Source organism: Balaenoptera musculus, chromosome 18, assembly GCF_009873245.2.
Source record: "Balaenoptera musculus isolate JJ_BM4_2016_0621 chromosome 18, mBalMus1.pri.v3, whole genome shotgun sequence".
NCBI classification, from domain to species: domain Eukaryota; kingdom Metazoa; phylum Chordata; class Mammalia; order Artiodactyla; family Balaenopteridae; genus Balaenoptera; species Balaenoptera musculus.
The window spans coordinates 22,012,042-22,037,531 of NC_045802.1; the positions used below are offsets into that span (position 1 = coordinate 22,012,042).

Consider the following 25,490-nt stretch of genomic DNA (forward strand, 5'->3'; position numbering starts at 1 on the left):
TGGAAACCACGGCACTAGATAATACATAAACACAAATACACATCTGGAAAGAGGCAGGTTAAAAACATATTGATAATCTGCAGACAGACAATGATCAGACAGGTTATTTTTGTTTCTGCAGGGCAAACCCAGTAGGGAATTTATGAAGGAATTGAGGTTTAGAGTAAGTGAAGCTATATATCATTTTGATAAAATCACAGTGATAGGCCTTAGAGAGGCTTAGGAGACAAAATGCAGCATGGCAATGAGGGGTGCAAATATATATGAAAAAAGCAAAATACCTTTTTACAAAAGTAATTTGTTCTTTATCACTGACAGCACGTTAAAAAAGCTGGGTGGGGACAGTACACAGGGTTTATTATATTATTCTACTTCAGTGTATGTTTGAAATGTTCCAAAATAAAAAGTTAATTTTTTTCCATTCCATTTCTCTCTTTCTTTTTTTTTAATGCTGCCAATTACTCACAAAATTGATTTTGCACCTACACTCTGAAAACCACTAGAATGATGATTAAGGGCACAGGTCTACAAGCTGTATGTTGGTCAAATTATATCCTATGTAAACCCCATTTCTCTCTTCAATAAAATGACAATAGTGCCTACCTCATAGGCTTGTTGTGTGAAATAAATAATTCCTATAAAGTGCTTAACACAGTGAACAAAATAAGTGCTCAATAGGTTACCCATTTCTGTTTAGCTATCACTGCCTTAATGACAAGACATAAACCTTAGTAAAAAGTTCCTTCAACTTTTCTAAACCAAATAGTTATGAGAATATAAAATGAGGCACTCTGTGTCACAGCAAATGTAATCAAGAATATAGTCCAACTATAATTCAAAGATACATGCACCCCTATGTTCACAAAAGCACTATTCACAATAGCTAAGACATGGAGACAACCTAAATGTCCATCAACAGATGAAGGGATAAAGATGACGTGGTACATATATACAATGGAATACTACTCACCATAAAAAAGAATGAAATAATGCCATTTGCAGCAACATGGCTGGACTTAGAGATTATCACAGTAAGTGAAGTTGGTCAGAGAAAGACAAATATCATATGATATTACTTATATGTGGAATCTAAAAATATGATACAAATGAACTTATTTACAAAACAGAAAGAGACTCAGAGACATAGAAAATAAATTTATGATTACCAAAAGGGAAAGGGGGTGAGGGAAAGACGTATTGGGAGTTTGGGGTTAGCAGATGCAAATCATTATATATAGAATTGATAAACAACAAGGTCCTACAGTATAGCACAGGGATATTCAAACTACTGTATAGCACAGGGATATTCAATATCCTGTGATAAACCATAATGGAAAAGAATTTTGAAAGGAATGTATATATATATATGTATAACTGAATCACTTTGCTGTACAGCAGAAATTAACGCAACATTGTAAATCAACTATACTTCAATAAAAAAAAATCTCAGAGTCCCACTGCAATGGCAACTAGTAATATGCAGATTGTGATAATTTATGCAACAGTATAATTCATGTAAAAGCAGTGATAAGAAAAAAATTCAAAAAAGAAAACAGCTGTAGTTTGAAAGCTATAAAGCACACACAGATACACATAAAGCTTAATTCAAACCAACTGACTCTCAACAAACAGGGGAAATGCACCAAGCATTATTATAATGTGTCCAGTGGTTAACCAAGTGTCACATCACATATCACTGAACTAATCTGATTAGCAAAGAGAAAGTAAAAGAATCATCTGTGCTAAAATAAAAATATAATGAGCAAGAAATAAAGTAGGGAACAAAGGAATTTAATATTCAATTTTGAACCTCAAGTGTCCTAAGAAAAAGACTTAACTTTGAAGGAAGAAAATCTATCCTTTTGTCACTAACAAGCCATCTCACTTAAAAACATGCTAAAGAGTACCTTTAGAGTATTAGTAATTCTTAGGAGAGAATAAAGGAAAACAAACTATTTCAACACATATTTGCTTTAACAAGCCCATGTGCTATGTGCTCAGTCCTACACTAGACACTCTGGAGATAAGCATGAGCCACAGTCCCCTGCCCATAAGGTTTAATTCCGGGACAAAATGAGTAATACAAACCTTACTGCCACACAAGTCCAGATGAAGGAAGAATCAACAAAGGCTACAGCCATAAGGGCAGAATGGTTATGACTGTAAAAGGCAAACAAATCCCTGGCAGAGGAAAACAAGGGGAAAAGGAGAGGCAGCAGTGTCAGGAAGCTATTGTGAGAGAGAAGGGATTCCAGCAGATTGGACTAGAAGAGGGTAGAGAGGACGGGTGAAGTTTTCAGAGGATTTTGGATTAAGTGGTATCGAGAAATGTGTATGTGTGATGTCTACTATAGGAATGACCAAGTGGGCAACGGACTGAATGAGAGTTAGAGGAGGCTAAGAACTATCATGGCCAAGAGAACAGAAGAATGATGTTATCACTGACACAAATATGGATACATAGAGAATAAAGGAATGCAGAAGTCAATCTGATTTCGTATCTTCTGAGTTTCAGGTGATAAGACATCCAAGTGGATTGTCTGTTAAGACAACTAAAGATGGGATGAACATCAGATGAGAAACTAGACCTTTGTCACTGCTGCCACGCTGGTCCAAGTCTCTGTCATCTCTCCCCGGATTACTGCAATAGCCTCTAGCTTCTACCCTTGTCCTCATGGTCTCTTCTCAACTGGCCAGAGAGGGCCTTCAAAATGTAAGTCAGAGTATATCACTACACTGCTCAAAACCACCCAGTGGCTCCCCATTTCACTCAGTAAAATCCAAAACCCTTATAATGGTTCACAAATCCCTTCATGATCTGCCACCACCAACCTCCTTCCTCTCCAGCCTAATGGCCTCTTTCCCCTGCCTGTCAATTCTGCCCACACTGACCTCCATGCTTCTCCTAGACCATTCCAGGCTTGCTCCCACCTTAGGGCAAATGTGTTCCCTCTGCCTTGAAAACTCCTAGCTGGATAACTAACTCCACAAGGTTATCCTTTGCCTCTTTCAAGATTTAGTTCAAATCCCACCTTCTCAATGAGCCCACATCTGACCACACTATTTAAAATTTCGAGCCCCACCCTCAACCTAGTACTCCTGATCCCACTTCCTGCTTTTTTCCCAGAGAACTTACCACCTTCTAGGCTGCAATATAATTTACTTATTATGTTTACTATTTGTTGCTGTCTCCTCTTACTAAAATGTAAGCACCATGAAAGCTGAGATTTTGCTCACTGAAGTATCGCAGGCCTAAGTAAAAGAGGGCTTGCAAAAACTAGGTACAAATACCAATTTTTTGAATTAACGAGCTGCTAAAAAGGGGTCAAAGATAATGAAAACTGGGGCTTCCCTGGTGGCGCAGTGGTTAAGAATCCGCCTGCCAATGCAGGGGACACGGGTTCGAGCCCTGGTCCGGGAAGATCCCACATGCCGCGGAGCAACGAAGCCCGTGTGCCACAACTACTGAGCCTGTGCTATAGAGCCCGCGAGCCACAACTACTGAGCCCGCGTGCCACAACTACTGAGTCTGCAAGCCACAACTACTGAAGCCCGCGCGCCTAGAGCCCGTGCTCCACAACGAGAAGCCACTGCAATGAGAAGACCATGCACCGCGACGAAGAGTAGCCCCCGCTCGCCGCAACTAGAGAAAGCCCGCATGCAGCAACGAAGACCCAACGCAGCCAAAAGTAAATAAATAAAATAATTTAAAAAAAAAAGATAATGAAAACTTAAGAGCAAAAAAGTCACCCTGTCTCTATCAGCTCTAAGCCTGCCCATTTCTTCCAATACTTTCTAACTCAGTAATGGTCTCACCATTCAACCAGATTCTCAAGTCAAAAAAGCTTGGAAACCATCCTAGACTTCTCACTCTTCCAGTCCCTGCCCAGTCAATTCATCACCAAAAGCTGTCAAATTTCCTCTAATATCTCTAGAACAGGAGCCCTCTTTTCCACTGCCACTGTACCAGTACAAAGATTTTCATCTCTAAACTAGACTATGAAATCCACAACTGAGCTTTTTTGCTTTGATCTAACCAGGACCATTGAACGGATTTTAGATGATGACAGAGTATGACAGGTAGCAGAAAGCTAAGTGAAGAATAGGATACTTGAAGGTGAGAGAAATAAATTTTATCTTCACTTTCTTCCCTCCTATTGATGTGCATTTATTCATATATTTGAGGTCCAGCTCAAATATTTTCTCCACTTTTGAAGCCTCTCCCAGTTCCTTCAGGCAAAGTACATATTCTTTTTTGTACATAACTCTAACAGAGCACTTTCTGTAGCAATTATTTTTTCACATATCAGATGCCCAACTGGACAGGAGTCTAGTCTTATTCTAGCATAGAGCCTAGCATCAAAAATATCTGTTGGGGCTTCCCTGGTGGCGCAATGGTTGAGAATCTGCCTGCCAATGCAGGGGACACGGGTTTGAGCCCTGGTCTGGGAAGATCCCACATGCCGCAGAGCAACTGGGCCCATGAGCCACAATTACTGAGCCTGCGCGTCTGGAGCCTGTGCTCCGCAACAAGAGAGGCCACGACAGTGAGAGGCCTGTGCACCGTGATGAAGAGTGGCCCCCGCTTGCCACAACTAGAGAAAGCCCTCACGTAGAAACGAAGACCCAACACAGCCATAAATAAATAAAAAATAAATAAAAAAAAAAAACCCAAAAACATGCACTCTATGCATTGAAGATTCCTTTAAAAAAAAAAAAAAAAAATCTGTTGGGGCTTCCCTGGTGGCGCAGTGGTTGAGAATCTGCCTGCCAATGCAGGGGACACGGGTTCGAGCCCTGGTCTGGGAGGATCCCATGTGCCGCGGAGCAACTAGGCCCGTGAGCCACAACTACTGAGCCTGTGCGTCTGGAGCCTGTGCTCCCCAGCAAGAGAGGCCGCGATAGGGAGAGGCCCGTGCACCGTGATGAAGAGTGGCCCCCGCTTGCCACATCTAGAGAAGGTCCTCACACAGAAATGAAGACCCCAACACAGCCAAAAATAAATAAATAAACAAATGTGGGGTTTAAAAAATAAAAATAAAAAAAAAATCTGTTGAACAACTTTTAGTCTAGAATTGGCAATTGTAAAATGAAAACATAAGTTTGAGCAAAGGTAGTGGTACAAAGGACAAAAGAAACAGAAGTTATCTGGCTACCAGAAAATAGTAGATAAAAATACTAAACTGAAGACCCAAGGAAAAAAAAAATAAAGGCCAAACACATGAGGCTTTTCCATGTAGATGAGGGTAGAGAGATAAACTAATAGAGATCCCCATGGAAATATTTAATAGAGAAAATAGATTATCTGGATTTCACGGAGAAATCTGGAGGTGGAAGAAGGGCTAATCCAAATGGCCCTTAAAAATGAAACCCATTCTCTGAGATAGGAATGCGCAACTAGAAACAAATGAATTATGTTCATCAAATGCTCATAAAATGCAGATTGTTTTAATTAAGGAGAAAGCATTGTAAAACATACCATCAGGCCCCTCTAACCCCATCACGCCAAAGACACTCAAATATGTAGAATTCAACCATTAGAAAAACTGGCTCAAAAGAGGTCTCTCAAAAACCAACAAAAGTATGTTAACTGAGAAAATAAAGCTATTAAAATTAAACTCAACACGCTGAACTTAAGTGAAGGTCTAATCTTTTCTCATAAAATTCTGTTTTATAGACCTGGGCACTAGTAAAAAGAAATAAAGAGCCCAGAAAAGCAATTTTTTTAATAAAAAGGTACAGTTCTATGCTTGAGAGAAAAATGGAAAAATATTCAGGATAATGTCCGCCTCCATGTATATTTCAATGTAAAATAAATGGCTTGCTCACTGTTAAATGACTCAGTTACTTACACTTTGGCAGGTTCATGACAAACCAAGCTAATACTAGAGTGGTGGCTCTTTAGCTTTTTTGGGTCCCAGATCCCTCTGAGAGCCCAGTGAAAGCTAGGGTCCTGTCCTGCAGAAAGACGTGCAGATATACACACTTAGCTAGCATTTTAAACATGTCACAGCAGTCACAGAGCTCCTGTTGTCTATTTATGACTTCCTAGAGAGCCAAGGAACCCAGTTGTAGAACTGATACCTTAATGAGTAGAAATAGCAAATGACGCAAGGCTCAGAAAAGGAAATGAACTGTTAACAATTCTAGAGCTTTTTTCTTGGTCCTCCAGGCAATCAAAAACACTGAACATAAAAATCTCTTCTGGTTGAATTTTATCAAGTGATATACACCCAGATATAGGTAAAATGCATGCACACACCTTAAAATATATTTGAAACCTAGAGAGTTTAAAAGTAAAATCTAATATTAATAATAGTAATAACAGCTAATAGTTACAGAGCATGTACTATGTACCAAGTATTATTCAAAGTGTTTTAAATATATTCATATTTATACACTAATGTAAATAACTATTATCTGTATTTCATAAATAAGGAAATTAAGGCACAAAAAGGTGCAAAGAGAGTTAAGGAACAATGACATGAAACAGAAATGACTGAGATTAGGCAGCAAAGACCTCCCTTATAGTGTGCACCATCTAATAGCAACTGAGACCTGCACTTGTATTACAGTTCTACAAAGCAAGAACATATTGTACAAACTCCAGAAGAAGGATGACAATCTTGATCTTTTTCCATATTCCTGGCAAGATAATCCTTATAATACCATGTTCACTTTGGAGTACACTGTAACCAGAAATGTGAATACAAAATGTTCAAAAAGATCACAATGCTAACTAAAGGATTTACGAGATTAAAAACGAAAGATTAATTTTGAGGATAACAAACCTTAGCTTTCTAAACCACTGTCTTCTGTATACGTACCAGCAATGAATCATGCTTTGGAAAAATTAGCAACTTGATAAGAGGTAAAAAATCTGAAATAGGGTACCTTTTTCTACCAAGGCAGTTCAAGTTTCCCTACCTCAAACTTTTTTCCAGACTGCTTCCTTTTTATCATCTTGGTGCCAACACCTCTTCCACTCCAGGGACAACCACAAAAGTAGAGAAAACCTCACAGGTTCAATAGGTCTTATTAAATCCCATCAGTTGCAAGACTAATTCAGATCCCTTGGATGTGCCTATCCTATGCCCTGCACAATGTAGCATACAATAAATATTTGTTGAATGGTTGAATCTTCTCCAGGAGAAAATGCATACGTTTAACATTTTCTACTTCCCATAATACTACACTACAAATTATTATGGCAACAGAATAATGTAATAAAACAAATCTTTTACCTTTCCATTTTTTAAATTTTACATCCCGGGGGAAAAAAAAAGACTAATTTTTTTGACATCAATTTATGCAGCTATTGGCAATCCAAGACACCACAAAAAATTTATCTGAGTACAGGTGACGCCTGAACAAACATGGGTTTGAACTGCACAGGTCTACTTACATGTGGATTTTTCTCAGTGGTAAATACTACAGTACTACACAATCTACAGTTGTTAAATTTGAGCACACAGAACCACAGATATGGAGGAACCTTGGATACAGAGAGCCCACTGTAAATTACGTGCACATTTTCAACCCTGTGAGGGTTGGTGCCCTTAACCTTCCCATTTTCCAAGGATCAACTGTATACTCTATTTAAACAATAATGGTCTTAACATATTATAATTTCTTACAGCTTTCTTTTTTTTTTTTAACATCTTATCAGAGTATAATTGCTTTACAATGGTGTGTTAGTTTCTGCTTTATAACAAAGTGAATCAGCTATACATATACATATATCCCCATATCTCCTCCCTCTTGCGTCTCCCTCCCACCCTCCCTATCCCACCCCTCTAAGTGGTCACAAAGCACCGAGCTGATCTCCCTGGGCTATGCGGCTGCTTCCCACTAGCTATCTATTTTACATTTGGTAGTGTATATAAGTCCATGCCACTCTCTCACTTCGTCCCAGCTTATCCTTCCCCCTCCCTGTGTCCTCAATCTCACAGCTTTCTTTGTAATATTTAATGAAAATACAACAAAACCATGGATGTTTTTCTTTTATACAACCAATAAACTTTCTGAATCAGGTAAGAGAAATTAGTTCTGTTAAAGTGAGGTGGCCTGCTGCTTTACTAGTAATATTCTAAATTCAGTGAAGGTTAAAAACCAAGAAACAATGAAAATAAACATATACTCTTACATATGCCACAAAAAAAGTTCCCTTTATATTTAATTCACAAACTGAAACACCTGCTCTGATTTACTGAACTGTTAAAACATCTGAGAGCAAACACACAAAATTAAAAACTATACAGTTTCTTAGAAGTTGATACCAATTAAAAGAAATTAATCCCTATGCATTAAAAAGTATAGAAAGCATACAAGAGCCAAAATATTCCCTTTATTTTGACTAATATTCCCTAATATTAAGCAGTATTTTTTAAAATACAACTTATAGTTACTGAATATTAATTTACCAAAACAGGCAAGGCTGACCTTATCTTGGCAAAACTCATAATACTGTTTCCTCAACATCCTAGAAGACAGCTTGATGAACCACACTCTTCCATCTGCTTTGTTCTATTTCTTCATGCCCCAAATGGAAATTAAACCCTTCCAGTAACAGCCAAAATTTCATCAATCACAGGAAAGTACTTAGAGCAGAGAAGTAGTATGATATGAATAAGAGGTAGAAAGAACAATAGGTGGAACAGTCCTGGTAATGACCTTAGAGTATGTGCTGAGAGAGAAAATCTACACAACATGTACAGGAATTGCATTTAAATAATTCTATTCCCACTTACCTGATGAGCTCTCAGTAAACACCGTTAATGTCTGTCCTCCAACACTTTGCAAGACAAATGGATGTTCTCTAGGAGCACTGACTGAAGCTGGTTTTCCGCCAATATCATGAATATTTGCAAGATCCTCATTCAAAGTAAATGACACCTAGTAGACACATTAACCAGAGCTTATTACAATAGACTTTTGTATTCAAAGTATCTGTACAGAAATTCTAACTATAAATCAAATACGTTTTTTAATGTGAATCTTTTCCAGTCATTTTATTAAGCATTTTTAAAAAACTTTATCAAAAAATCTTTAATAATGAGTCATAATAAGAGAATCTATCTCCATTTGTCAGAATAATGGGGCTAATCTACCATTATATAGACAGCTTTCAAATGTTTTCTCTGGCCTATGGCTGAAAAACTTCTATTTATAAAATAGAAATAAGTTTTTTTTCCTAAGGTGTCTGAGGTCAAGGAAGAAACCATGTTTTGTTATATTTATACCGCTAAATAAATTAGATAAGTATTAGGTGGATGGATGGATGGATAGATTGACAGATAGATAGACAGAGAGATAGACAGACAGATCTATGCATCCATTCATCCATTCACCCATCCTTCTAGATCTAGCCATCCATTCATCCATTCATCCATCCATCTCCTAGCAAAATGCCTGGCACACAGAAGGAAAACAGTATTTGCTGAATGACTGAACATTTTAAAAGTATTAAGAAAGCGACTGTACTTGAAGCAGGGGGAAGTGAGCTATTTACTCAGGAAGCTTAAACACTCCCATAAGCAGAGGATGTCTTTCTTTTTAGATCCAGTAACTGTCTGAGTACACGGTGCTGTTTTATTTTTGAATATTTCAACAAATACAACTAAATATTCATAGGGATAACTCAATATTGAGGTTTAGAATAAGAAGACACAGTAGGTGTTCTTTCAAAATGATTTTTACCATATCTCCCCAAATTTTACATCAAACGGATTTATAAACTTAAAATACTGATCTCTTAACCACGTAGAAAGATTATGAAGTATTATTTAAATATCTCTCTACTATGCGACAGGTACCGCAAATTATGTCCTGGACTTAATGGGTCAAAATCGAAAGCCTTCAAAAATCCAAATCAAATGCATTTGCCACACTGAAATAATGTTTAATGTGTTACTGAAACAATACTAATTTTCATAGTACCAAGAGAGGGGATAGTTAGGTCCAAGTAGAAAAATGCTAAGCATGAACAACTCAAAAGGAGCCTGTTCATTCACACAAGAGCGGCATTTTATACTAGTATGTGCTCCTCACCAGCCACCAGTTTGAGGTGGAGTTTTCCAGAATGTAAACACTACCCTCTCTTTACTATTACTAATGCACAGTAAAATAATCTAATGTTTTAAATAAAATTTCCATAGAAATAATCTTACCTCGGTCCTTCCTTGATTTCTGAAAGAGAGGAAAGAAAAAAATTTCAATGATTTAATTTCATATTTTTTTCAAATGTAAGCTAAGAACTAAAAGAAATAATGCTGGGCTTCCCTGGTGGCACAGTGGTTGGGAGTCTACCTGCTAATGCAGGGGACACGGGTTCGAGCCCTGGTCTGGGGGGATCCCACATGCCTCGGAGCAACTAGGCCCGTGAGCCACAGCTACTGAGCCTGCGCGTCTGGAGCCTGTGCTCCGCAACAAGAGAGGCCACGATGGTGAGAGGCCCGTGCACCGCGATGAGGAGCGGCCCCCACTTGCCGCAACTAGAGAAAGCCCTCACAAGAAAACTAAGAGACCCAACACAGCCAACAATAAATAAATAAATAAATAAGTAAAGTAGCTATTAAAAAAAAAAAAAAAAGAATATGTGTCAGTATTAATAAAAATGTCCTTTAAAAAAAAAACAAGAAATAATGCTACTTCATATTTACATAAAAATATTACATTTACAGAGATTAACTAATATTTATCCTTGGCTCTCCTAAACTATTCTATTTGTAATCCTATAGGAAAAACAAATACACATTAATCCCACATGAGTATTTTAGATATTATGAGTTTGTGTCTCTTAACACCATTACAACCTGACCTAATAATATTTTATCCAAATAGTGATCTTATTACAATTCTTATTTTAATTTCTGAGTATTTTAATTTATTATTTATTTATTATTTTTGGCTGCGTTGGGTCTTCGTTGCTGCACGCAGGCTTTCTCTAGTTGCGGCGAGCCGGGGGGGGCTACTCTTTGTTGCAGTGTGCGGGCTTCTCATTGTGGTGGCTTCTCTTGTTGCGGAGCACAGCTCTAGGCGCGCAGGCTTCAGTAGTTGTGGCACACGAGCTCAGCAGTTGTGGCTCGTGGGCTCTAAAGCGCAGGCTCAGTAGTTGTGGCACAGGGGCTTAGCTGCTCCACGGCATGTGGGATCTTCCTGGACCAGGGCTCGAACCCGAGTCCCCTGCATTCGCAGGCGGATTCTTAACCACTGCGCCACCAGGGTAGCCCTCTGAGTATTTTTAGCATTCAGCAGCATGTGAATGGCATATTTAATACCAGATATATAGAACTTCAACAAATTTTATTATTTATTTTATCTAGCTGAAGAAGTTTCACTTACCTAACAAAACCTTAAAGATCAAAAATTATTTTTAAATTACAAGCAATTTTCTCTGCTATAAAAATAATATATGCCCATGTAGAAATAATTTTATTACAGACAAGCCAAAAGTTTTAAATTAGCCAAGATTCTACTGTTAACGTCTTCTACTGTTATCTACAGTAAATATCCTTCCATACGATTTTTTATTTATTTGAATTACGTTTTTTAGTTTTTCTTTTTCTTTTTTTTTTTTACAAATATGGGATCAATGTACACCCTAATAATAGCCTAATTAAAAAAAAAAAACATGTATTAAATACCTGCAAACTACTGAGTGGAAGGCCCCTATCCCCAGCCAGCAGAAGATATAAAAGCTAAATCCATAACTATAGAGCGAGATATATTTTAATTTTAGTTAAGAGAGCCACAATGTGCTAGGATTAGGCAGGAGGACACCATTTCTTCCATTTTAAGAGTTAAAGACTGGCTCAACAAGAGGCAGCTTTTGAGCTATTGTATCAAAAGTAAATAGCTGGGACTTCCCTGGTGGTGCAGTGGTTAAGAATCTGCCCGCCAATGCAGGGAACACGGGTTCGAGCCCTGGTCCGGGAAGATCCCACATGCCGCGGAGCAACTAAGCCCGTGAGCCACAACTACTGAAGCCCACGTGCCTGGAGCCCATGCACCACAACAAGAGAAACCACTGCAATGAGAGGCCCAAGCATCACAACGAAGAGTAGCCCCCGCTCACCGCAACTAGAGAAAGCCCACGCCCAGCAACAAAGACCCAATGCAGCCAAAAATAAATAAATAAATTTATAAAAAAAAAAAAAAAGTAAATAGCTAAGTGGGACTTTCCTGGCGGTCGAGTGGTTAAGACTCTGCACTTCCACTGCAGAGGGCGCAGGTTTGATCCCAGGTCGGGGGAACTAAGATTCTGCATGCTGCGTGACAGGGCCAAAAAAAGAAAAGTAAATTGCTAAGCAAAGCCAGGAAAATGTGATCAGATTTGGCTGGGAGGGAAAGTACAAAATAAAGAATAGTAGGAGATGAACCGTAAAGGAGAAATGGGGCCAGACCATATAAGATCTTGAATATCACAGCACAGAGCATGGATTTCACTCTTTAGGCAATGGAGAGCTACAGGCATTGTTTGAACAAAAGTATACCAAGTACAAAGACATGTTCCAAGAAACTGACATCAGAAAATATACACAGAATGGATATGAAGACCAGATAGAAAACTACTATTTCTCTATAACACCCGGCCGAGTTCCAACCTGTCTTCCTTCAGTGGTTCAGTCATTCACTGTCTGTGACAAGTGCATGGTATAGTATGAGTATAGGTCTTTATCCTCAAGAAGGTCCCAGTCTAATGAAAAAAAGACAGCTCCAATCCATGAACAACTACAAACAGGACAGTAACTTCAAGACAGAGGTACAACAAACTGTCATGGAAATGTAGATAGGAAAGCTAGGAAAAGATGAACTGAGTGGGGGATGAGATCGACAACAAGCGGCCATTCCAGGCTAAGAGAAGAATCCAACTAAACACCAGAAATGAGAAAGTATCCAGCATATTCTTTCTAGCATCAGTGAACGGGAGGCTGGAGTCAAGTGGTAAAGAGCCTTTTAGGCCAGACCAAGGATTCCAGATTCTTACAGAGATTTGTTTACTGTAGGAATTCCCAGTCTTTCATACATTAAAATACAATGTCAATCTTCTTTTTGTTGGGGAAGTACCTAGAACAGAGGTGAAAAAATTAAGATTTCACATAAAAATAATGAATTTCCAGCTTCTCTTACAAGACCGGAAGATCTGGCAACAATGTGCTCCCAATTCAGCATGACAACAATCCCCTCAACGTGCATAGACAGTCAGGCACTGAATTCACTACAGTCCCTTCCCTATCTCTCCAGAACTTTCCTTCTAGAGGAATTTAATTTAGCTACCCTAAGACAGAGGCACTGTAGGCAAAGCAGAGGTAAGGACACAGAAGGCACTGACGTAATGTTTACTGAATTGAACTGAGGCTAATGCAGAAACGCATATAAAAAGTAATGAAGGCCTGAAGCAGACAGCTGTAGAATGCAAGGAGTGAGTGGCAAAACTGATAGAAGAGGAAATGACTGAAAGTGGGCAGCAAAGGAAAAAGGACGGGTTAAAGATCACGCTGCCATTTCCCGTCAGTGACTAGAAATCACCCAGATGCAATTAGGGAACACAGGAGGGGAGGTCAACTTCCTTTTCATAGACAGTTGACCCTTGAACAATGCAGGGGTTAGGGTGGACGACACCCTCTATGTTCATGGTTCCACGTCCATGGATTCAACTAACAGCACATCGTGGGGTACTGCAGCATATACTGACTGAAAAAAACCCATGTAATCAGTGGACCTGTGCAGTTCAAACTCTTATTGTTCAAGGGACAACTGTATATATTATAATAGCATCTTAGTTGGAATGATAAGAGGTTGATCAACTCTGGATGAGTTAATTTTCTAGAATAAATATTAACCCTTGAAAACTTAAAATTTATTTTAAAAGGATTATGTATTGCCTTGTCTTGGTGTATGAATGTATGAAGTATACATGACCTTTCGTCATTCTACATTACAACTAAAATATACCCTTTCCATGATGATCTGTGGTCAAAGTTATAAGCATCCACTATTGTAAAACACAGTAATGTCTTCAGAAATGGATGAAGTAAACACCTGGCCCACCCTTTCACTGAAAGTCTCATAATGTTTCTTGTTACTCAGAGTCTGTTTCTCAGTACTCCACAGATACTTCTTTAGACTCCAGCCTCATTCCTCTTGTCTTTTTTAAAAAAACTAACGTCTTTCCTTTTTCTTATACTTTTAAAATACATCTTAGATTTGACACCAATGGGGCCAGACTTTTCACTAATCACTGATAACCAATAAATCACCTGCTTCTTCAGGATAAGAAAACCAACCAAGGGGGATTAACCAAGATGGCGGAGTAGAAGGACGTGCTCTCACTCCCTCTTGCGAGAGCACCAGAATCACAACTGGCTGCTGGACAATCATTGACAGGAAGACCCTGGACTTCACCAAGGAGGATACCCCACGTCCAAGGACAGAGGAGAAGCCACAGTGAGACGGTAGGAGGGGCGCAATCAGAGTAAAATCAAATCCCATAACTGCTGGGTGGGTGGCTCAAAGACTGGCGAACACTTATACCACAGAAGTCCACCCACTGGAGTGAAGGTTCTGAGCCCCACGTCAGGCTTCCCAACCTGGGGGTCCGGCTACGGGAGGAGGAATTCCTAGAGAATCAGACTTTGAAGCCTAGTGGGAATTGATTGCAGGACTTTGACAGGACTGGGGGAAACAGAGACCCCACTCTTGGAGGGCACACACAAAGTAATGTGTGCATCGGGACCCAGGGGAAGGAGCAGTGACCCTGGGGGAGACTGAACCAGACCTACCTGCTGGTGTTGGGGGGTCCCCTGCAGAGGCGAGTGGTGGCTCTGTTTCACCGTGGGGATAAGGACACTGGCAGCAGAGGTTCTGGGAAGTTCTCCTTGGCGTGAGCCCTCCCAGAGTCTGCCATTAACCCCACCAAAGAGCACGGGTAGGCTCCAGTGTTGGGTTGCCTCAGGCAAAACAACCAACAGGGAGGGAACCCAGCCCCACCCATCAACAGTCAAGTGGATTAAGGTTTTACTGAGCTCTGACCGCCACAGCAACAGGGAGGGAACCCAGCCCCACCCATCAACAGTCAAGTGGATTAAGGTTTTACTGAGCTCTGACCGCCACAGCAACAGTCAGCTCTACCCACCATCAGAGCCTCCCATCAAGCCTCTTAGATAGCCTCAACCACCAGAGGGCAGGCAACAGAAGCAAGAAAAACTATAATCCTGCAGCCTGTGGACCAAAAACCACAGTTACAGAAAGATAGAGAAGATGAAAAGGCAGAGGGCTATGTACCAGATGAAGGAACAAGAAAAAACCCCAGAAAAACAACTAAATGAAGTGGAGATAGGCAACCTTCCAGAAAAAGAATTCAGAATAATGATAGTGAAGATGATCCAGGACCTCGGAATAAGAATGGAGGCAAAGATTGAGAAGATGCACGAAATGATTAACAAAGACCTAGAAGAATTAAAGAACAAACAAACAGAGATGACCAATACAATAACTGAAATGAAAACTACACTAGAAGGAATCAATAGCAGAATAACTGAGGCAGAAGAACGGATAAGTGACCTGGAAGACAGAATGGTGGAATTCACTGCTGCGGAACAGACTAAAGAAAAAAGAATGAAAAGAAATGAAGACAGCCTAAGAGACCTCTGGGACAACATTAAACGCAACAACATTCACATTATAGGGGTCCCAGAAGGAGAAGAGAGAGAGAAAGGACCAGAGAAAATATTTGAAGAGATTATAGTCGAAAACTTCCCTAACATGGGAAAGGAAATAGCCACCCAAGTCCAGGAAGCGCAGAGAGTCCCATACAGAATAAACCCAAGGAGAAACACGCCGAGACACATAGTAATCAAACTGGCAAAAGTTAAAGACAAAGAAAAATTATTGAAAGCAGCAAGGGAAAAATGACAAATAACATACAAGGGAACTCCCATAAGGTTAACAGCTGATTTCTCAGCAGAAACTCTGCAAGCCAGAAGGGAGTGGCATGATATACTTAAAGTGATGAAAGGGAAGAACCTACAACCAAGATTACTCTACCCGGCAAGGATCTCATTTAGATTTGATGGAGAAATCAAAAGCTTTGCAGACAAGCAAAAGCTAAGAGAATTCAGCACCACCAAACCAGCTCTACAACAAATGCTAAAGGAACTTCTCTAAGTGGGAAACACAAGAGAAGAAAAGGACCTACAAAAACAAACCCAAAACAATTAAGAAAATGGTCATAGGAACATACATATCGATAATTACCTTAAACGTGAATGGATTAAATGCCCCAACCAAAAGACATAGACTGGCTGAATGGATACAAAAACAAGACCCATATATATGCTGTTTACAAGAGACCCACTTTAGACCTAGGGACACATACAGACTGAAAGTGAGGGGATGGAAAAAGATATTCCATGCAAATGGAAATCAAAAGAAAGCTGGAGTAGCTATACCCATATCAGATAAAATAGACTTTAAAATAAAGAATGTTACAAGAGACAAGGAAGGACACTACATAATGATCCAGGGATCAATCCAAGAAGAAGATATAACAATTATAAATATTTATGCACCCAACATAGGAGCACCTCAATACATAAGGCAACTGCTAACAGCTATAAAAGAGGAAATCGACAGTAACACAATAATAGTGGGGGACTTTAACACCTCACTTACACCAATGGACAGATCATCCAAAATGAAAATAAATAAGGAAACAGAAGCTTTAAATGACACAATAGACCAGATAGATTTAATTGATATATATAGGACATTCCATCCAAAAACAGCAGATTACACGTTCTTCTCAAGTGCGCACGGAACATTCTCCAGGATAGATCACATCTTGGGTCACAAATCAAGCCTCAGTAAATTTAAGAAAATTGAAATCATATCAAGCATCTTTTCTGACCACAACGCTATGAGATTAGAAATGAATTACAGGGAAAAAAACATAAAAAGGACAAACACATGGAGGCTAAACAATACGTTACTAAGTAACCAAGAGATCACTGAAGAAATCAAAGAGGAAATAAAAAAATACCTAGAGACAAATGACAATGAAAACACGACGACCCAAAACCTATGGGATGCAGCAAAAGCGGTTCTAAGAGGGAAGTTTATAGCTATACAAGCCTACCTCAAGAAACAAGAAAAATCTCAAGTAAACAATCTAACCTTACACCTAAAGAAACTAGAGAAAGAAGAACAAACAAAACCCAAAGTTAGCAGAAGGAAAGAAATCATAAAGATCAGAGCAGAAATAAATGAAATAGAAACAAAGAAAACAATAGCAAAGATCAATAAAACTAAAAGTTGGTTCTTTGAGAAGATAAACAAAATTGATAAGCCATTAGCCAGACTCATCAAGAAAAAGAGGGAGAGGACTCAAATCAATAAAATCAGAAATGAAAAAGGAGAAGTTACAACAGACACCGCAGAAATACAAAGCATCCTAAGAGACTACTACAAGCAACTTTATGCCAATAAAATGGACAACCTGGAAGAAATGGACAAATTCTTAGAAAGGTATAACCTTCCCAGACTGAATCAGGAAGAAACAGAAAATATGAACAGACCAATCACAAGTAATGAAATTGAAACTGTGATTAAAAATCTTCCAACAAACAAAAGTCCAGGACCAGATGGCTTCACAGGTGAATTCTATCAAACATTTAGAGAAGAGCTAACACCCATCCTTCTCAAACTCTTCCAAAAAATTGCAGAGGAAGGAACACTCCCAAACTCATTCTATGAGGCCACCATCACCCTGATACCAAAACCAGACAAAGACACTACAAAAAAAGAAAATTACAGACCAATATCACTGATGAATATAGATGCAAAAATCCTCAACAAAATACTAGCAAACAGAATCCAGCAACACATTAAAAGGATCATACACCACGATCAAGTGGGATTTATCCCAGGGATGCAAGGATTCTTCAATATACGCAAATCAATCAATGTGATACACCATATTAACAAATTGAAGAATAAAAACCATATGATCATCTCAATAGATGCAGAAAAAGCTTTTGACAAAATTCAACACCCATTTCTGATAAAAACTCTCCAGAAAGTGGGCATAGAGGGAACCTACCTCAACATAATAAAGGCCATATATGACAAACCCACAGCAAACATCATTCTCAATGGTGAAAAACTGAAAGCATTTCCTCTAAGATCAGGAACGAGACAAGGATGTCCACTCTCACCACTATTATTCAACATAGTTCTGGAAGTCCTAGCCACGGCAATCAGGGAAGAAAAAGAAATAAAAGGAATACAAATTGGAAAAGAAGAAGTAAAACTGTCACTGTTTGCGGATGACATGATACTATACATAGAGAATCCTAAAACTGCCACCAGAAAACTGCTAGAGCTAATTAATGAATATGGTAAAGTTGCAGGATACAAAATTAATGCACAGAAATCTCTTGCATTCCTATACACTAATGATGAAAAATCTGAAAGAGAAATTATGGAAACACTCCCATTTACCATTGCAACAAAAAGAATAAAATACCTAGGAATAAACCTACCTAGGGAGACAAAAGACCTGTATGCAGAAAACTATAAGACACTGATGAAAGAAATTAAAGATGATACCAACAGATGGAGAGATATACCATGTTCTTGGATTGGAAGAATCAATATTGTGAAAATGACTATACTACCCAAAGCAATCTACAGATTCAATGCAATCCCTATCAAATTACCAATGGCATTTTTTACGGAGCTAGAACAAATCATCTTAAAATTTGTATGGAGACACAAAAGACCCCGAATAGCCAAAGCAGTCTTGAGGGAAAAAAACGGAGCTGGAGGAATCAGACTCCCTGACTTCAGACTATACTACAAAGCTACAGTAATCAAGACAATATGGTACTGGCACAAAAACAGAAACATAGATCAATGGAACAAGATAAAAAGCCCAGAGATTAAACCACGCACCTATGGTCAACTAATCTATGACAAAGGAGGCAAAGATATACAATGGAGAAAAGACAGTCTCTTCAATAAGTGGTGCTGGGAAAACTGGACAGCTACATGTAAAAGAATGAAATTAGAATACTCTCTAACACCATACACAAAAATAAACTCAAAATGGATTAGAGACCTAAATATAAGACTGGACACTATAAAACTCTTAGAGGAAAACATAGGAAGAACACTCTTTGACATAAATCACAGCAAGATCTTTTTTGATCCACCTCCTAGAGTAATGGAAATAAAAACAAAAATAAACAAGTGGGACCTAATGAAACTTCAAAGCTTTTGCACAGCAAAGGAAACCATAAACAAGACGAAAAGACAACCCTCAGAATGGGAGAAAATATTTGCAAATGAATCAACGGACAAAGGATTAATCTCCAAAATATATAAACAGCTCATTCAGCTCAATATCAAAGAAACAAACACCCCAATCCAAAAATGGGCAGAAGACCTAAATAGACATTTCTCCAAAGAAGACATACAGACGGCCATGAAGCACATGAAAAGATGCTCAACATCACTAATTATTAGAGAAATGCAAATCAAAACTACAATGAGGTATCACCTCACTCCTGTTAGAATGGGCATCATCAGAAAATCTACAAACAACAAATGCTGGAGAGGGTGTGGAGAAAAGGGAACCCTCTTGCACTGTTGGTGGGAATGTAAATTGATACAGCCACTATGGAGAACAATATGGAGTTTCCTTAAAAACTAAAAATAGAATTACCATATGACCCAGCAATCCCACTACTGGGCATATACCCAGAGAAAACCGTAATTCAAAAAGACACATGCACCCGAATGTTCATTGCAGCAGTATTTACAATAGCCAGGTCATGGAAGCAACCTAAATGCCCATCGACAGACGAATGGATAAAGAAGATGTGGTACATATATACAATGGAATATTACTCAGCCATAAAAAGGAACGAAATTGAGTCATTTGTTGAGACGTGGATGGATCTAGAGACTGTCATACAGAGTGAAGTAAGTCAGAAAGAGAAAAACAAATATCGTATATTAATGCATGTATGTGGAACCTAGAAAAATGGTACAGATGAGCCAGTTTGCAGGGCAGAAGTTGAGACACAGATGTAGAGAATGGACATATGGACACCAAGGGGGGAAAACTGCGGTGAGGTTGGGATGGTGGTGTGCTGAATTGGGCGATTGGGATTGACATGTATACACTGATGTGTATAAAATTGATGCCTAATAAGAACCTGCAGTATAAAAAAACAAACAAAACAACTAATACTAAACTTTCATTGGGTTATTTATATGGAAATATGTTAATATAAATGTTTCAGACATTACATGAAATTTCTAAAAATCTTATATTTGTATTTGTATGGAAATATGTATGGAAATATGTTAATATAAATGTTTCAGACATTACATGAAATTTCTAAAAATCTTATATTTGTATTTGTATGGAAATATGTATGGAAATATGTTAATATAAATGTTTCAGACATTACATGAAATTTCTAAAAATCTTATATGTTCTGGTATAATGTTATAAGTAATAATCCTAGTTATTACTTTAAAATGTATATCTCAGAAATAACTAATTTTCTTGTCAACTGCATTATTATGAACTCTCATCAAATCTTTAACCGTGGTCATTTTTAAGTCTTTTGTCATTTACAGACAGTTCTGGGTGTACTCTGATGATTTTGCAAATATGTTCCTATAAAAGGGTTTCATCTTCAAGAAATTCATGGAAAAGACTCTGACAAGTACAGGTTTCTGGTAACTGACTGTACTGCTGAACTGAATGAATAAGCATTTTCAGAACTCTAATGAAAAACTGATGAACTCATAAAAGTCTAACAAAATATCAAGATGAAAAAAAAAAAATGAATTACATGGGACTGAGTGAACTGATGAGGATGAGTATAATTTTTGTGACTTTCTGTCTGAATTTAAAAAAAAAAAATCCCACAAGGACTCAGAGGCAAAGAATATACAAATCAATTTTCACTGCAAAGTAAAGGAGCTGTTACAGTGGAGGATTACTGGACTGAATGTCAATATTATGACATAGTATGAGTGTGTTTCATGTTTGGTAATTGCAATCATTGTTGCTTTTGTTGTGGTCATCCATGTACAATGCTTGGTGTCAGTCTATTTATCTCTTATAAAAATAAAATACAGTGTGTGTGTGTGAAAAAAAAAAAAAAAAAAGAAAACCAACCAAATAATAATAATAATAACCCTGTGCTCCACAGGATTTTTTGTGGTTTTTGTTTTGTTTCATTTTGAATTCCTATTCATATGTCCCCTTCTTGAACAATACAGCTCAAAAGCCATTAGGGGAGGGCAAGCAAGGTAGGCATCTGCAGTGGGTGGAGCAGGGTAGTCACAGCCCAAGTGGAAAGGAAGTGCCTGGGGTGGAGAGGGCAGGCCGGGGCAAGGTGCCAGAGCCCAGTGGGGTAAAGGAGGGCACCCCAGAACGGAACGGCTCAACAAGAAATGGGTCAGAGCCTAGTGGGGCGAGGGCATCCACATGGAAGGACAGCCTGAAACAGGCTGTTGGAGCCCTAGCAGGGTAAGGAGGCATGCCTTTGAGGAGAGGGCAGCCTCAGAACAGGGGGTGGAAGCCTAGAAGGGCTGAGGAGAGCATCCCTGTGGAGGGCAGCAAAGGTTAACAACAGCCTAACAAGGGTTGCTAGAGCCCAAGGAGGGTGAGGAGGGCAATCACCAATGCGGGAGAAGTGGGGGACTCTGAACAAGTAAGAACAGAGGCCTGAACAAATAAGTGAATATATTAAGAATAACAGGAACCAGGTTTCTCACTTTCAGAAAAGAGGTACAAATATGAAAAGGGAGGAAACTAGAACACACCCTGTAGTGCTGAACTGGAACTGGGTATTGGTATAAATTCATGATTTTCAATACATGTAAACGTAAAAATAAATGTAGACCCAGAGGTATGTGTGTGCACATACACACCCTAGCTCTGCCCACTTAGAGGATCTGGCAGCAGCCATGAGCACCTGTGGCATCCAGAGCTTAGCTTCCAAATCCCATTTTCCTCTAGAGGAAACCAGGGCTCTTTGGAGAAATGACCGACTCCAGGGCTCAGACAGAAATGTACAAGATAAGTCTAAAACATCTTTCCTTAACGAAAAGTAAGTGCTCAAAGAATGATGAAGACATGCCCGAAGTCTATGGGACTTACACTATTGAACTGTACACACTATTGAACTGTACACTTAAAAATGGTTAAGGCGGTAAATTTTATATGTATTCTTTATCACAATAAAGAAAACAAAGATCATGGGTGCCAGCTAGAAGGAGCTTCCATTGGCTAAACTTTGGACAATTTGAACATCAGAATAAATGATGATAAATTGAGTCTCTCAGTGTCTTTCTGTAAGGGCAGCACCAAGAACTGAACATAATGCTTGCACTGCGAGCTACCCGGCAGAGGAAACAGTGGGATTATTATTCTACTTTGTTTTGAGCAGCAATGTGTATCTGTGCCTATGTGTGTGTATTATATACGTATATATACGTATATGTGTGTATATATATGTGTGCATTGATATACATGTATGTTTTGCCAGACTGCCCTTCAGAAAGTTTGTACTGATTTAAACTCCTATCAACAGTATAACACTGTTCTAAACTTAGTCAATTTTTATAACAAAAAATTATCTCATTGATTTTTTTATTTGCATATTTTCTATTATTAGTGGGCCCCGATATGACCTTGGAAGTTAAGTGTGTTTAGAAATAAAACTAGAAATTAAACGTCTCTGAAAGAAGCTGTATTAGTACAAACTGTATGACTGTCAGTAAAATATGACATATATCAAACATTTTGAAAACTGAAGTTTTCTGAGGCAGGATGGTAATGTAGAAAGGCTGGTTTTAAAATTAAACAAACTAAAGCAAAACTATAAACCAATTAAAATGCAGTACACATCAGATGTCCAAAGGTATAAGAATAGTCCAAGTACAGTGATTTAGGGACATGGCATGAATTGCTTGACGAAAATGGCCCAAATGTTACCAACTGTTAAAAGAAGCTGTTACTCTCATCTTATTCTGGACTCTCCTTTTTTCAGGTATAAAAAGAACCAAATTTGGGAAGAGCTGCATTCCCCGAGGCATGTGTTCCCCCCTCCCCTCTGCCTCTCTGGATTCCTTTACTCCACAGCGCCTGTCTCTGCTGGAATCAATGTCCACACCACGTACTTCTTCCTAGCTTCTGGCCTACTGCACAGCAAGCTGGTGCTGCTGCTTAACTCTGGGAGAGCTGACGGGGAGGGGAGGTGCCAAACATGACGCAGGGTCTACTGCCTGTACTTTGTGGTATGTGGGGCATGACAGCAGGTGAACACTTACGGAGTATTTTACATGCACTGAACCTATGAGGTATTAATACCATCTCCTTTTCACAGATGAGGAAACAGAGAGGGTAATAAGCAACTTCCCCAAAGTCACATAGCTGGTAAATGACAAGGCCTGGATAAAGCCCAGAGCTGACTGACTCCTGAGTCCATACTCATTATCAGTATACCACACTGCCTTTTTAAAACCTTAGCTATTTTTCATTTTTAACCCAAATATACATTTTTTTCAACCACACAGATAACCCACCAAATGGTTAATCTGCCTCTAAGGATCAACAGTTGATCATACATCTTCTAGTCTTTAAAAATATTTGAAGACAGTTTCACTGGTTTGCCCTAAGTCTTCTCTTAAACAGTCATCGTACCTTCAAACGTTCCTCACAGGAAATTGATTTGTTTTCTCACTGTCCTAGGCTCACTCCACTGAATGAACTTATTTGTCCATGTCTCCAGGTGCAGCACTAAAACCTAAACACAACGTCTGCTCTGGAAGCTCACTGGCGAAGAAGAGTGGGGTTATCATCCCACTTCATTCTGAACAACGATCATCTATTAATGGAGCCTTTTGTTTACAGCCACAAAACCTTGATGAGTCATATTCAGCTGAAATTAAAGTATTGATAACCTAGTCACAGGCACTGCTAAGCCATTCCTCGCTCATCCTACACTTGTTTAATAGTGAATCTAGTAATCAGCAAGAAGAATGAAAACTAAGTAAATTAGAAACATAAATAAGATAGCCAGTAGACCTACTCCAGAACAAGCTGTTTTCAAGCATTTCCATAGCAATCTTAGGATACCAACTACTAAAAATCTGTTCCCATCATTAAAAGCATCTAGCTCTTCTACACAGCAAGATTATATTTCATGTTAGGTAGAAAATCTGCTAGATTTTTTATTTACATATAAAATACACATACACATCTGTTAATATTAAGGGCAAACATACAGTTTATTGCCAAAACCAGGACACTCTGGAGAGTGAAAGAGGGGACACTATTAATAATTACAAAGGAAAAATATGTAAACCGGCACTGTAAAACATGTAAACTGGTCATGACCTGGGGATACGGCCTCCCTATGCATATTAGATGTAACTATGTAAAACATCTGCTTTAAACTAAGGACAAGCTTGAAATTTTCTTCCAAACAAAGGGTGATCAAGAAAAATCACAGCACACCCATTACTGTTTATTTAGCATGCTACCTTTAATATTTACCTTAGGGATGAAATCAGTACTTAGGGCTTACATAGGTTTCCCTAGAGCTGGGCTCCTTTTACTCTGTTTCCCATACCAGCTCCCTCCTCCCCACACCAAAAGATTTTACATTCCTCAACTAGGTATTTTCTTTACACAGAGGTTTTCAGGAATGCAATATTCATGTTAGGGAAAGGTAGCGAATCTAAACTCAGAAGATTAAGTACCTGTCCAAAGCCTCACTGATAGTAAGTGACGGAGCTGGCACTGGAACCTGTTGGAGCTTTCTTACCACTCACAGGACTGAATTTAAGCCCAGTCCTGCTAGTTAAATGTGTAGCTGTTTCTTAAGAAAAGAAGCTATTACTTGTCTCTACCTAACATTAGAACTTTGGATATAAAAGCATGCCCATTTCCAATAAATATCTTGTGAAAACAAAAGGAAGAATTAGAAGATTTGTCTGAAACAAATGCAAGTAAGATAAAGAACAAAAACATTGATATTTAGGGCATAAACCATGAAAGTATCAAAGTTTCTTACTTTAAAGACATGACATCATCCAAGAACACAGGATTGCTCCTCCAAAAAACAAAACCCAGAGGGTGTCCAAATAACATTTAGAAATTGAGAAGATGAGAAGGAGCCAGCAAGAGAGTGATGTCTCAGAAGTGAGGTGAAAAAAAAGGGTTTGAGGGTAGAAGTGATCAACTATGTCAAATTCTGTTGAAGGTCAATTGAGAAGAGCTGCTAGTTGACTCTTAGATTTAACAATGTGGATGTGGTAGGGGCTTCCCTGGTGGCGCAGGGGTTAAGAATCTGCCTGCCAATGCAGGGGACGTGGGTTTGAGCCCTGGTCCAGGAAGATCCCACATGCTGCAGAGCAACTAAGCCCGTGCGCCACAACTACTGAGCCTGCGCTCCAGA

General features: G+C 38.8%; 1 protein-coding gene across 1 annotated transcript in view; it reads right to left on the reverse strand.

The window, feature by feature from the left end:
• GTF2F2 (general transcription factor IIF subunit 2) overlaps positions 1-25,490 on the reverse strand; it is a 154,931-nt gene that overhangs the window by 113,773 nt on the left and 15,668 nt on the right. Inside the window, exons 3-4 of the mRNA XM_036831843.1 lie at positions 10,170-10,188; positions 8,751-8,895 (exon numbers count right to left, since the gene is read on the reverse strand). Of these exons, the coding sequence (XP_036687738.1) occupies positions 8,751-8,895; positions 10,170-10,188 (164 nt within the window). The remainder of the gene's footprint in view (positions 1-8,750; positions 8,896-10,169; positions 10,189-25,490) is intronic.